The sequence below is a fragment of the Chroicocephalus ridibundus genome, chromosome 5 (genome assembly GCF_963924245.1).
Source record: "Chroicocephalus ridibundus chromosome 5, bChrRid1.1, whole genome shotgun sequence".
Classification (NCBI taxonomy): Eukaryota; Metazoa; Chordata; class Aves; order Charadriiformes; family Laridae; genus Chroicocephalus; species Chroicocephalus ridibundus.
In genome coordinates, this window is record NC_086288.1 from 545,470 (window position 1) to 560,145 (window position 14,676).

The 14,676-nt window shown below is 51.7% G+C and overlaps 1 protein-coding gene across 1 annotated transcript; it reads left to right on the plus strand.

The window, feature by feature from the left end:
• Positions 1 to 283: 283 nt before the first annotated feature.
• On the plus strand, positions 284 to 9,479 carry EREG (epiregulin). Its single transcript, XM_063337281.1, has 5 exons — positions 284 to 421; positions 6,900 to 6,983; positions 7,293 to 7,416; positions 7,955 to 8,101; positions 9,093 to 9,479. Exons 1-5 carry the CDS (start codon positions 376 to 378, stop codon positions 9,151 to 9,153), a joined length of 462 nt encoding a protein of 153 aa, XP_063193351.1. The 5' UTR covers positions 284 to 375; the 3' UTR covers positions 9,154 to 9,479.
• Positions 9,480 to 14,676: the final 5,197 nt, after the last annotated feature.

Here is a 14,676-nt window from a genome sequence, read left to right on the forward strand (position 1 = left end):
ACCCATCGCCCCGGCAGGTCCCGGCCATCGCTGCCTTGGCCACGTTGCTAGGAGGGGACAGGTGACTTACAACCACGCGTAACGCTTGCTAAAACGGGAAACCACGCGTACCCGGACAGCGGCCGCGCGTCCGGCCGGCCCGGGGTGCACCCTGCCGCTGCCCCCGGGGCAGGGGGCCGGGGCGGGCGCCCGGGGCGGCCCGTTCCAGCCCGGGGGCGGCACCTGCCCCGGGCCCGGCCGGGTTTCATCACCGGCCGGCGGCGCCCCGCCTCTCCCGCCTGCCCATAAAGGTGCGGGGCGGCGCGGCCGGCACCCAGACCGCTCCCGCCGCCGCCGCCTCCCGCTCCTCCGCCGCTCCCCGGGGACGCCAGGGCGATGGACGCCGGCTGTCTGCGGGCCCGCAGCCTGCTGCTCTTCCTCGGTGAGTGCCGCCGCCGGGCCGGGCCGAGCCGCTGGGCACCGCTCCGGCGGCTGCTGTGTCCCCCCGGGCAGGGGCTGGCGGGGCCGGGAGGCGACCGGGCGCCGAGTCGCGGGGCTGGGGAGTTCTTTAGGCGCTGGAAAAACTCCGGCAAAACGTAAAGGTCAGCTTGCCTTTAGGTGCAGCCGATGTGTTTGTTTTCCCGAGATGAAGTCTCAGGCAGGGATGGGTGTACCGGGGTGGCTGTGTGAGCCGAGGAGCAGAGCAGGGGGTCTTACTCTCTGCTGGGCTGCCGTGGGACATCTCATTGCTTGTGCGATGCCCAGGTGTGTCGTCTGACCGAGCGAAGGTGAATGTCGTTCCCCTTCTCCCCCTGCAGCACGATCTGCTCAAAGCAATGCAATCTGTTCTCCGTCACCTTGTCCTGTTTGCATTCTGCTGCCTTCACCCAGGCCACACTATGGGTGAGCTCATCAGGTGAATCCCCATGGCAGCAGAGACTTCCTTATGGTAACAAAACAGGTTGTGGCCTCCCTCTTCTTGACACTTCTCCACCTCCTCACTGGGAGCGTGTTACTCTATTGCATGACACAAGCTACCTGAAAGGCCAGAGTGAACACGTGTATCTAAGAGAGTCCTGGAGCCTGGGTGCGCTGGTGAAGCAACAGCTGATCCTTGCCACACACCTCTGCTGGGCGCTGGCAGGGGCAGGCAGTGGCTGCTGAGAGCTGACCCTGTGAGGTGACTTGAACTGTGTGGGCAGCAATCGTTGGAGGCAGGACGGAGACATGGCGCACTCGCAGGCTGTTTTAACGGCAAAACAAACTCTCACACTTGCGATGCTGGGCTCAGAGTCGCAGTCGATGGGGAAGCTCAGTTCCCAAGGCTTCTCTTTAGGGGCAGATGTTCCCATATCTGCTAAGCCCACTGCAGCATCTGTCTTTCATCTTGGCCAGGTATTTCCATAATAGCTTATGGATCAGCTGCAGCACAGCATCTTACTTGCCAGGACAGCGGGCTAAACATCTTGTAGTCTGTGACTCAGCCGTACTTTGCACAAAACTGGCACTGGAAGGAACTGGTATGTCTTCATGGATTTGTGTATGGATTTATTTATTTCCGGGGCAGGCACAAAATCTAATAGTAAGGGGTAGGTTAGTCATAGCTTGATGGCATCATAACAAGTGGTAGGAGCACTTTACTGCCTTTCCCTCCCAGGTCACTAGTGTAAGCAGAACTCGGTGCCACTGGCAGAAGCTGGGATGACTGTCTGTAGCTGGCATTACACCAGACGTTAAGAGGTTCCCTGCTGAAGCCTAACCGAAGTGACAGTCATTGTCAGCTTCATACCCTGGCTATCGTGGGCTTGGCGACTGCGCAGCAGAAAGGCAGTGGTGGGAGAGCTGCCACCCCTGGGGAGCCACGGTGCTATCCCAGCCACACGACGGCATAGCCAAGCCCAAGCCCTGCCTTTCCTGTGAGTTTACTGCAGGAGACTTGGCACAGGCCTCCTTGCAGTCACTGTGAGCCCGCTCAGTGGGGAAGGCAGGCCTTGGATCTCCAGGCTCACTGGACAGTTTCAGGAGCTGCTGACCTTATGTTTTCCTGCATCGCTTTTTCTGGCTTTCAGCAAATGGGCTAAACGTGCAGGTCATTGACTCTGGAGATGTGGAACGTGTCAATGGCTGATGTGTCTGGCTGGAAGCAGTAATGGATTTCTGCTGCTTCTGTGGTGCAGGGACCTCTGCCCCCACACATAGTGGTGGAAAGCAGAGTGGCCCAGGCACAGGGGGAGCATGTGAATGAGATCCCTGGTGTGTAGGTCTCCACAGGGCTGGAAGCAGTACTGAGATGACTGGGTGCACATAATACGTAATTATTTACATGATCTCTGCTTAAGGGTAGGTCCTGGCACAGTGCTGAAGATGATCATGTGGGCCTGTAGCCCGCATGGAGTGATAGCCTTCCCATACAGGCTGGTGTTTCCAGGGCTGCCTTAGAGCTGCTCTGGGCATCCGACTGAATTGGCAGTTCTGAAGTCACAGGTATAAAACGTGAGATGGGGAAACCTGGATGTTACTTACCAGAAAAATGCGTAGACGCTTCTGTCCAGTTGCCCTGGGTAATTTATTTGAGCCTACCTCTCTCAGTACCATCACATCTGGTGCCTCTCTTTAGACAAAAGGCCAAACATATGTAGACAGCAGGGGGGTGAGGGATGAAAAGAACTGATAGCATCTCCTTTCACATGGGTGAGAAGAACAACTGTACATCTTGTGTGTCTCATCTCAGGAAGAGGGGAGTTGGGCACCTGCCTTGATGGCCATGGTCAGGCAACTAGGCACCAGGTACATCTACCCAAAACAGCAAGAAGAAACCAGCTGAGGTCTCCTGAGTGCAAGGGAGGTCTGCTCTGTCTGAGGTGGTTAAAATGTCTCGAATGACCACTTCTCCTTCCCCAGGAAAAAATCCCCGGTCTACGGGGGTAACCTGAACTCTAGAGGTGCTGTGGTTGATGTAAGCAAGGGGTATAGTTGAATCTTGAATAAGACTGAGCTGTTTGCAAGGCTTTCCTGGCTAACTCTACATTTCCATGATCCTCATCTAAAATACAACCATTCACCTAGCCTTTATTGCCAGAGGTGCTTGTGTTGTCTGAGATGGCCTGCAAACTTCTGTGGCTAGCTAGGGAGGTTAGCAGCAGAGAGACACGGAAGGTGGTGCACTGGGGTTAAACAGTAGTAGCAGTGATGCTCACAAAGCCAGTAGGGCAGACTGGCTAACTTCCATGTTTCCTGCTTAGTCTACACAAAGAAGGCCTCAGAGAGTCAGACATGCTCTGGGTGTCCAAAATCAGGTGACAAGGGTCCACCTTGATCTGTCTCTAGAGCTAAAATGGGCTGAGATCCTCCAGGTGTGTGTCATCTGGACACCTCTGCGCTTGGCATTGCTTTGGAAGTGCAACCCACGCAAAAAGCGTAGGTGCTGCCTCTGTGGCAGAGAGACCACAGAGGTGCCGAATGTGAAGTAGTATCATGGGGTCTTCTTCAGATGAACTAGTATAAGACTAGTGATCTTGGTGACCGGCAAAGCCAACTCAAATGATGATTGACCTCTCCAAAACCTGACAACTCCCCTTTAAAATGGGTGTAAGTCTTGCAAAGAGACTAGTTCTCAGTTATGTGTATCCTGTATGTGCATCCTTAACAGTCATCCTGTAACTGGAAACTATAGCTGGCTTTCAGTGGATGGACTGATAATTAGCCCTTGCATGTCATCTCTGCGGAAGGCTGCAGGAAGCGAAGGCAGCCAGTCTCTGTCCCTCATTTTCCTTTCATCCTTCATGGAAGGATGAGTAAACAGCAGTGTTATGCCTGTTCCAGAAACAGCCGCTGCTGTCAGTGGTAACCTTACAGGAATACCTGCAACACCAGAAGGTATTGCGTGTGCACGCTGGTGGTGTAGCACTAAGTGTAGCACTCGCATTCCTGGGAGGCACACAGGAATATCCACCATCTCATTGCTGTTATCTTGTACCCTGTAGAGTATTTGCTTAGTGAACAGCAGAGGAATAAAAATATAACTACCTCTCCCAGGTCCTATGCTTGGTATATATCGTCTGATAATTATTCTGGGAAAGGCTCTCCTTTGCCTTTGCGGTCTGTGGATCCCTCACGTTCCCGTAGGATCCCCCTCCCATTGATGTCAGAGGAGAAATATGTGCATGGGGGAAAGGGCAAAATATAGCAGTGCAGAGCAGAAAGAACTTTGCCCGAACGCAGAAAATACTGCTGGGTGTCAGCAAATATCCACGCCTGCGCTCCAGCCTTTCCGGCCTGTGTGGCTGCGGTCAGGCGGAGGAGGCTATCGGTTGTTGCGCACGTCTGGAATGGGCCAAGCCTTTGTTTGGTGCTGTAGGAGGAGGTGTATTTTAATTTGTCCCTCACAGGTGTCTGAGTTTTGGGCTTTCCTCTAGCTGGAAAGTGGTGCTGCCTCCTGGAGCCAAGAGAAGAGCTGACCTCTTGCACGTACCCAGGTTTGAGTTTCTCAAATGCAAAACCCGGGTTCTCAAACTGGGAACTTTAGATTAAAAAGCAGCCGCTCAGATGATGCTCAGATCAAGGAAGTATGCAAGCTGAAACAGAAATGTCTGAGCTAAAAGAGATGGTCAGCTGGCTTAATCCCTCTACTTAACTAAGTACGATAGAAGTGGGTATCTCAGATACTTCTAGCATATTTTGCCTAGGCTTAGATTCATTACTGTCAGGTGGCCCCAGACCGAGTCTTGCCATAGCACGTCACACAGAGACAGTAGCAGCAGTACGTGGGGAAGAGGAGGGAGCCTCAGGTCACCAACTCTCACTAGTCTCAGGATTTCAGCATCCCTCCTTGCAATGACATGGTGCACACTTAGTGGGACAGAGCTGTCCTCCCTGCCGAGGGAGCAGCGTAGTCCTCGGAGCACTTCTGAAATGTCCCGCTAGTTCATGGGAATAAGGACTGACTCGGTAAATCTTCTGTTCCCAGCATCATTTGGGACACCAGGTCCAAAGCCTGCTGTTCTAGCGGTAACTGAGCTGCCACCGTCCATCAGCTGCTGGCCTCATCCTTCACACGCTTTAACTTTCTGTCGTGGCGACTCGTGCTCTCCTTACAGAAGTGTTAAACTGCTCCCGATGATGAAATCTTAGTGAGCACAGTGCTATGTAAAAAACAAAATAAAAAAATCCCACCCTGAAAGTAAACTTGCTGGTCCTGCCCCATTGGAGTGAAAGGCAGGTCCTGCTGAGTCACACTAGCATCGCAGGTGTCTCCCGCTTAGGCTCCTGTACCAGTCAAGATGCCGGCATCACTGGTTTTTGTTACCGTGGCTCTCGCTTTGGCAGACTTAGTCTTTGTCTTTTCTTCTAAAGCTCGGTGTAAACCTGGCTTACTAGCTTTGCAAGGAATGCGGTGGAGAGGGAGGTAAGAATTTTCAAAGAAACAGAAAGCACACAAAAACCTCCCGTCCCTCTAAGATGGATATTCCTGCTGTTCTTGTATCTAGCTGGAATAAAGCTTAAAGGAAGCCTGCTAATCACCCAGAAGTAGATGGGCTGCAGGAAATCCATAAATGACTACTAGATTTAACTCGGAGAGGTAATGAAACTTTCTAATAACCAGAGTTGAATTAGAGTGATCAAGAAATTATGAGGGCACACTCCCTCCATTAGACATGCATGACCTGACAAGTTAATAGAGGCAAACAGCCCAAAGACACAAATTACAGACTTCTGTGGAATGGGGCTGATGACTAAGCAGTTCATGAGCAGGTTAGTTTGTGACCACAGCAGGAGTGTGAGCCAAGTGGATTTCATGGCCGGCTGGGGCAAACATTGACTGTTCCTCTTGGGTAGCTGGGAAGCTAGTTGGCCTTCAAATCCTGTTTGGAATTGTTTGTTGAACTACTAGAATACCTGGAAGCTGTGTCTGCGCAGCACTATCCAGCCCACATGGTGCAGTCTCCTGTTCTGTCTGGTACCCACGTCGCACCTGCCGAGCTGCAGTTTTCTTCAGTGTGGATGGTGAAGGAAGGACAGAAACGTACACGTTTCCTTCTGGGGTTCTGCTGAGATAAGTAACACTGGCCCAGGATCCGTGAAGCGGTCAGTAACCTCTCCAACCCAGTGACCAGGTGAAGAGGGCTTGGCGTATCGTGTTAGCTGTCTTTGCCAGAGGGCTTTTAACTGAAAAGCTCCAGAGTGGGTGTTAGCGCAGGAATTGTCCAGCCTTTCCGGCTGGCCACAGCAAGCAGAGGGCTGAGGAAGCTCTGTGCTGCTCAGGAGCAGCTGTTGTGCTAAGCCTACCTGGAGCAGTATGTGGTCTCTGAAGCCAGCGGTGGGGCGCCGAGCCTGGCTCAGCCCTGACCTGGCGTCCTGAGTCACCAGCTGCACTGACTTGCTGAGTCCCAGGAAGTCCTCTCCCCGTGGACGGTTGTGAGTCAAGGACATCTTGATTTTGATCACCAAAAGAACTCCTCCTGCGATGAATGCTGGATTGTCATGCTTAATTGTGGAACCCTGACTGTGTCCCTTGCACAGGTGCCGTGCCAGACTAGTCAGAAGCCTAAGATAATCGAGTTGGACTGATTTCTGCCTCCCCTCTGTAATCTCTCCAAGCCTGTTCCTGCCCAGTTTCACTCAGAGTGTGGGTGAGAGGTGGTCACAGACACTGAGTTTCTGTTCGATCTCTCTTCTACGTCAATTTGTAGAAGTGAAATACAACATTTTGTATTTCAGAGATGTTTCTTTGGGCTACCTTATAGAATCTAGGCAACAGATCTCTCAGACCTGTATTTTTTTCAGTTTACAACACTAGGTTTTTCCTACTAAGGTAAAAAGCTTCTGTTCTTCTGCTGTTAACTTAATGACTGCACCAGCTGCAATATTTAACTATACTTGAAAAGCATCTAGTTTTGACTCTTACTTTTATTCTCTTGTAGGTTACCTATTGCAGGCAGTCCTGGGCACAACAGTGATCCCATTATGTGGGCCTGGTGAAATGGAGAACTGCACAACAGCGCTAAGTAAGTGTACTTGCTGAACAAAATCCGTTTTTTAGCCTGCCTTTCTTTTAATGTTGCTTCTTCAGCAGAAGAGTTCTGTCTTAGGTGAGAACTCTGCTGTAAAAGCCGAAATAGCTTATGTGGAACTCCTGAAAGAGAAGTCAGGATAACTCTGGCCTGGGAAGATCCTCTCCCACTTCTCTCCTGCTTTAATGCCTACTGCGTCTCTTGGTAGCGAGAGCATTAGTCATACTTATAAAGCTTGTATGTTGTTAGGGAAATAGAAAGGGAAAATAAGGCCGAAGAGATGCTAACAAAATCTCCTTACAGTCCAGACAGAGAACAGTCCACGTGTGGCTCAAGTCGGGATAACTAGATGCAAGCCTGAAATGAAGGACTACTGCTTCCATGGGCAGTGCGTGTACATAGTGGACTTGGATGAGCACTATTGCAGGTACGGACAGGGCGCAATGCGTCCTGCAGGCTTCCCTGAGGTGGGCTTGGCGATGAACCATACATGGCCTTTGATCTCGCTGGTATTGACGCTTAGGCAGAACACCAATCCAGCAAAGCCTTTAAATGCTCACAGAACATAAAAAGGAGCAGTATATCGATAACGCACCTCAGCTGCATTTGTGCTGGCTCCAGGGAAACCTGGGTGAGAGTCTTAGACACCTGAAATTAGTCACCAACCCAACATAAACTTGGGACATTCATCCTGATGTGCTTCCCTGTTCATTTGTATTTACAGTAGTGGGAGATCCAGACCTCAGGCAAAGCAGCGAGGTCTCTCCTTTGATTCCGCCTACAAAATAAAGACCCTCTAGGCGTTTTTAAAGGTATTCCTCATTTACTTGAAAAATTTGCAACCATTTCGAGGACCACATGGGCTTGAGTTACATCAGTTCAAATTGCTTGTCCCCGAGGAAACAGCAGGCCATCAGTATAGCATGCTTTGGTAATGTCTCTAATGCTGCATCTCTTATCCTCAGGTGCGACGTAGGCTTCTCTGGTGTCCGATGTGTGCATTCAGAACTTGTCAGACAACCCCTCAGTAAGGAGTATGTGGCACTGACAGTTATCATAGTTCTGCTTTTCCTCATCGCCGTCTCTCTTGCAAGCTACTACATCTGCAGAAGGTAAGAAAGATTTTCTTTGTGGCTCAGGAAGCAGGTCAGCTGTACGTGTAGTAAGATGCCCACCGAGTACCTCCAGATAGACTTGGATACCTCTCCTCGCTTGACTGCATGGAGGTAGTTTGGTATGCACACCTGCTAGCCTGCACTTAGTGAAGTGCTCAAAAAAAGGAAATATGCTGACTATGTAGCGTACCCCAAATGGCAGGTGAGGCAGCAGTACCCTCAGGTGCCTTTTACCTCTGACGGGGGACTGTGCAGGTTAGTTCGCATCTGTCTCAGAGGGTGCATCGAGGGAAAGGAGAGAGCAGACAGGGAATAGGAAAATTCTAGTTCCTTCACCTGGTAATGCCATTTCCCCAGTCATGAGGAGCTGCAGAGCAACTGGATTAATACTAGCTCATTTGTTTATCTGCCGTGTTGTTGTGGTGACCGCTATCACGAGTGTTGCCTTATCAGCTTTACCATGGAGGACAGTAGTAGTCTTCTCTGCTCACAGACCCACAAGCAGCCAGAATTGTTCTTCAGGCTATAATAACTAATCATAGGCAGCTGTCAGAGCCGAGAAGGTGGAACAGTCCCCAGAGAGAGTGCTCGGCCTCGCAGATCTGACAGCTAAATGGTAACCGCTGTAATTCCTCTTCCCTACCTGAAGACTGGATGGCGCGTCACCTCGAACAGAAGATGGCCTAGTTGGTTAGGGTACTCAGCCCCATGGCAGGGAAGGAGCCAGCAGGATTTCTCAAAGACAAACCTAGTGCCAGCAGCACGACTTTAATGCGCGTGTGAAATCTTCAGTGAAGAGCTGAGAAAGGGGACTCTGCAGGCAAGTTATCTCAGAGCTGGAAATGAGCACAGACAGAGCCTAGCTGATAGAGGTTTAAATCAAACGTGAGGAGGTCATGCAGCTTTCTTTTACTTCCTTCGCCCCCTCCCCAAAAAGCCATTTGGAACAACTGGCTTTCCCGAGCTCACGCTTCTCTTCTACTTCCAGGTACCGAAGCAAGAAGAGACAAACGAACGCCAGCGAATACAAGGAAGTTGGTACCCTGTAGAAGAAGCGGTGGCTTCCTAGAGTGTTCTGTTCATCCGGGAGGACTCAGTGGCTTCCCATCTATTTAAATGTTATTTTTATTAACAATATTTACAATATTTATATCCTTTTAAAAATTTCAATTGTTTGGTGATCCAATCAGTATAGGTCAAGCATTTTATTTTCAGTGTTTTATTTTTTTATTAAATAATATTTCCTAATGAGAACCCCACCTAAGTGGTTCTGTGGGATAGAGATATATTTTTATAAAAGCTCATCTTCTTACTCTGAAGAGTAATTTTATATTTATTCTTGTGAATATGCTCAAAACAATTCTATTCCTTGAAATAAAAGTTCTCGACAAAGTCAAAATGTCTGCGTGGTTTGATTGAACTGAAACTTGGCATGGCTTGGCTGAGGAGGCTGTTTGAAGTCCCAGCAGTTATTTTCGGAGAGAAGCCGTAGTATTGCTAATAATAGGTATCAATGCACCTTGATTCCAGTGAACGTAGCAATTAGCTGGGGGAATTGGAGGAAGACTTAAAGGAAGAAAGAACGCAACTCCTCACGCAGCCTGTCCGAGCAGCGTGGCTCTCAGCTCATCCACACCCACACAACGTCCCTGAGGGTCTATTTTGGATTACAGCAGGGAGGCGGCAGCACAGGCTGATCAGTCTCCGCAACTGACCGTGGCAGCTCAGGGTATGAGTGCGGCTACAGGAAGAAAACTCCCTCAGAACCAGCACCAGCGCTCGAGTCCTGCCCAAACCATTTCTGCCATATGTCTGTGGTACAGCTGAGAGTTGGGGAAAGGAAAGGGTTTGAGTTTGGGCTTATTGTAGGTATCTTGTTGGCTTCAAATAATAACAGAATAGCCTACTGGGCTTGGCTGCACCCTGAGCTTGACTCCCCATGAACAGGAAGGATTCTTGCAGCATCTGAATCATCCCCGTTAATCCCATCACTTCTCACGCTCTCAGAAGAGGTGAGAAAAGGCACAACCTTTATGTCATTATTCCCCATCTTTGTCAGAGGTCCCTGAGAGCTGCATCGGCCCGCGTTGCTTGGTGTTTGTGGGCGTGAGACCTGTGGTCTTGACCTGTGCAACAAGATCTTTGTAAGGAAGAGTGGTGGGATCTGAGATGTCTCAAAGTGGGAATGCTATTTCAGCAGCTCTCCATCATCCGGAGGCCCTTGTGGAGGAATAAACTGGCTCTTTCCCTCTCTCTCTAAACTGCCCTCATGTATTAGATGCTCTTGAGAACAAGCAAATGAAAGGGGGGATCTTATTCTCAAAAGTGACTTTCCTTGCTTTTCTGCTATGTGTCACCCAGTGACAATTCTCAGCTGAGCTTGTAGGTAACAGGGCTTAACTCTGCCTTGCATCATCCCGTAGAGTAAGGCCGGGCTGTGGTCTGCCGTGAGAGGGAACCCGCAAGCTCTTCCACGCACACGTGCAGCAATCCGGGAGGAGGGGAGTGCTTGTGACGAGTCGTTTGGCCAGCAGTGGTCTTGGGGAACATAACCGTTGGTCTCCTCTCCAGAGAGCAGGGGGGCTGTCAGTGGGAACCGAGGAGGGTCGCTGCAGTCGGGGGTGGGAGGCGAGGTGGGAAAGGCTTGCCCGATGCTCTGCCCTGGCCGTGTGAGCTATGCCCCATTCTTTGGAAAAGATGAGTCACATGAAATGATAGCTCTGCTTCATTCCCAGTTGGTACCTGCCTCCTGGCTTGGACTTAACTTTCCCTGCTGTCTTTCCTCTGACGAGCACCAGCCACGGCCAAGGTGTGGTCAGGCAGACCTGGGGCGTGATGGCATAGCTCTGGCCAGAATCTCCCGGTTTTCGTTCCACTTCCCTCCCCAGTGAGGAGTGCTTGAGGTGGTGAGGAGGAGGAATGTCTACTGAGATAAACAAAGGTGTGATCTGAGCAGACCAAGGTTACACGTGACGGGGTTGCTCCAGCAGCGCACAGCGGGAGAGCCCAGGTGCTCCAGGCTGGTGGATGCGAGCTCTGCTTGCAAGGCTACGGCCTGCCATTGAGTTATTTTTCATGCTGCTCGCTCTGCTGCGTCGCTACAGACCTCCTCGCGCACGCAGCTCTCCTGCTCTTTGGCAGACATACCTCCAGCTCCTGAACGCTGCAGCCGCCGTGTCATTTCTGCCGCCCACAGGCCTGCAGGTAAGCCAAGTGCCATCAAGACTCAGGCCTGCTCAGCCAAAGCGAGCCGTGCTGTGCTCCTGGCTCCTTCTCAGGAGGAAGGCTTGACCAAGTGACATTGACCAAAGGCAAGAAAATCTTCCCAGATTGAGTACGGTGACGTAGGGGTAGAAGGGACCCCCTTTACGTGTCCTTATGGCTGCAGGCACGCTGGCTCTCGCTGTTTGTCTTGGGGTCTGTCACAGAACAGCCTGTGTTCCTCTGACCATGGGATCTCTTGCCCATCTTTTTCAAACACTGGGTTATCCTGTAGGGTTTACATTTGGTGTGCTGGGTCTGTGCGGGTTGCCTGTGGCTACCTTCTGCCATCTTCTGAGATAACTTAAGCATTCATTTTTGGCAGTGACACGGAGCAGTCCTTATCCGGCCCTCAGTGCGGGTCAGTCTGTGCTTAATATGGGTCTGGACAGTACGAATTTTTCCCTGATCTGCCTGGTCCTCCTTGTCTCTCTTCAGCATCGAGTTAGAAGTGGATCGTTGGCCATTCCCAGTTAAGTGGGTTAACTCTGTGTCACAGGGCCCTGATTAGCTGCTCTTCAGCTTTTCACTTCCTCTCCTTCTGTAATCCGGTTGTCACACAGGAACCTGTTCTGCCAGGTAACTGGTGACAGCTAATGGCAACCCCAGCCACAGCCGCGTTGTAGCGCAGCCTTTCCCAGTGGGAAGATGGGGCAAAAATCCATTCTCGGAGCATCCTTCCATTCTTGCTGTGACCCAGTTGGGATACATAGTGACACATCTTTGTTTCCCCTTCGGGCTTCCCTGCCTGGCCGTGGACTGCTCTGGCCGGTCCCTGTTCATCTTCCGGAAACTTTTCCTGGACTCCCCGGGTAGACTCAGCCCAGAGACACGTGCAGCCCCGCCGCGCTCCTGCTCTGACTCCACGCACTGCCCTTTCCGCTCCTCTGCTCCGCTTGGCAGGAGCGTCACAAAAGGGGAACCCGTCCTCTCACCCCACCTTTTGTAAATGATGATCCCACGTGTTTGAGGTCCCGTTACTGGAGCTCCGGTGGCCCCTCTGCACCTGGGCAGCCACAGCAGCTAAAGACGCATCTCTCTGCCGCAGCGCTCGGGTCCACAGGCCCATTGCTGCGCTTGCAGAAGTCTTGAATTGCAGCAACAGCAGCAGCCTGGGGTTTATCACGCCTTGAGCTATTTGGGTCAGGCAAATCTAAGAGAAATAGTCCACTTTCAGACCCGAGCGGGATTTGTTTGATTTTTTGTATCTGCCTTAACTTTTAGCTGACTGTCCAGATTTGGCTTGGGCTTTCTCCACCTATCCTGTTGCTCATCTTACTCCCAGCCCTTCCAGACCCTGTGTTTTTCTCACTCCTGCACACGATTGAGCAACTGAAAAGCTTGGGGCCACATACCAGCCTGCCACCTCAACAGCTTGTGCCGGCTGGACGTAGATTGCCAGTCCAGCAACCACGCAGCCGGGTCCTGGTGACACACCCCAAATAATTTGTCTCGGAGAGTGAACCTCCCTCATTCTTCCCATGGTTTCTGCCGGCACCACCTCCATCCCGCTGGTGCGGCTCTTCCTCGCCCGCACCGCCCACTGCCACAGTCACCTTTGGCTGCGGCTCTCTTTCCGCCGGTGAGAGCGCCCGCGGCGTGCCTCCAAGGCTGCCCTGCCTCGGCCTTCCTCACCAAACGCCTTCGCCTCCTGCACGAGTGTTGCCAGCTCCTGTCAGGGCAGTTCTCCCATGCCCGTCTCAAGCTGCATCACGGCAGAGTAGGCACGTCAAACAGGCGGGGACAGGGACTAGAGACTGGTGCTGGAGAGACCCACCTGGCCCCGCAGCCATCTACCCGTCCTCAGGGCCACCGACGTATCGCCGTGCCGTTTTTCTGCCTGGGACACCTTTGCTGGCAGCTCTCTGGAGGCCTGAGCAACCACAGCTCCCGTCAGCCGCAGCGGTGCTCCGTTTGACATCTCCCTATCACTTTAAAGCTTACCCCATCGCAGACCTGCCCTGTCAGTAACCCTGCGGAGGGGTTCTTGCCCACAAGTCCATATATTCTATCCAAAACCCATTCCGGCCCCTGGGGATTCAGGCGAAGGACAGCTGATGCTTGCTTTCAAGCCGGGGGCTCTCTGACCCAGAGAGCAATGGCTACAGCTCCTCGCTTGGCGCTCTGTGGAAGGATGGTGCTTTTTTGAAGTACGGCTTACTGTAAGCTTTCTGAAATGCCAGGCTTCTGTGCACATATCACCAGTGTTAACAATTCCTCTGGTCACAATGCATCCGGACTTTTTTAAGAAGGCATTAGAAAAATCTTTCCAAAAGCGGGAGCCAGCCACAAAACTGCAAAGAGATCAGGGTGGGAGTAGTCACAGTTACCCAAGCCGTCCGTCACCCTATCACTTCTTGAGGGAGAAACTATTTCAGCACCTGTCGCGTGTGCCTGCTGTTATCGAACCTGGAATTACCGTTACCACAACGTCCGTGGCTACCGCAGGGGTTAAAACCAAACCTCCTTTTGGGCCTCTTCATCCGTGGCCCACACGGCGATGCATTTAGCTTGGGAGGCTGACCTTTCTCTCTCCAGATACTGTCTTGCCCGTTGCGTGCTTCACGGTAATGTCACTAGAGGTGCTTTGGCAATCTCGAGCCTCCGTGAGTCATGTGTCCCCCTCAGCGGGTTTCCTTGGAGTGCGTCAGCCGGTCATGTCACAAGAGAGCTGGAGGAAGCCTCCGTGACGGTCTGGGGTTACATCAGAGAGGCGGAGGACGTTTGGACAACTGGTCCTCGTCCCCGCTGAGGCAAGCCTTGGATTGCACAGTGCATCTGGCACCTCATCTCGGGGCTGCGCGTGAGAAGGGCTGGTGCGGAGCGCAGGGAGGAGAGAGAGGAGGTTAAATGGGCTGGAAAGACAGATCACGCACTCGTTGCAAACCTGGGCTGGGTCAGCAGCAGTTATCCTTTGTGCTTATGATGAAGAAAGAATGGTTGGATGGACGGACGGACGGAGCGAGCAAAGAACGGATGGAAGGAGGGAAGAAAGGATGGATGGAAGGAAGGACAGATGGAAGGTGTTCCATCAGTAAATGTAGAAGTTTGGTCTTGCACAAATAGTCATCATTATTTTAATAAAGCCGGTGCCAAACCTAAATTACTCCAGCACTCCCATTATATAATTCCGTCCTGTATGATTAAAAGCTTTCCCAGCAAACTGGGAGATTAAAACAACTGATCAAAAATTATTGAGCAATCTCTCTGCCCTTCCCTGATGGATGCCACTCTGATCCTTCTGACCCACTCACCAGAGGGCATCGGCCTCGCGATAGGAAAACCCAGCAGGAAATTAGGCGATGAGATGC

Coding starts and splice junctions, on each gene's coding strand:
- EREG (XM_063337281.1), top strand. CDS start 376: ATGGACGCCGGCTGTCTGCGGGCCCGCAGCCTGCTGCTCTTCCTCG. Junction 7,417..7,954: donor TTGGATGAGCACTATTGCAG/GTACGGACAGGG, acceptor TCTTATCCTCAG/GTGCGACGTAGGCTTCTCTG. Junction 8,102..9,092: donor AGCTACTACATCTGCAGAAG/GTAAGAAAGATT, acceptor TTCTACTTCCAG/GTACCGAAGCAAGAAGAGAC.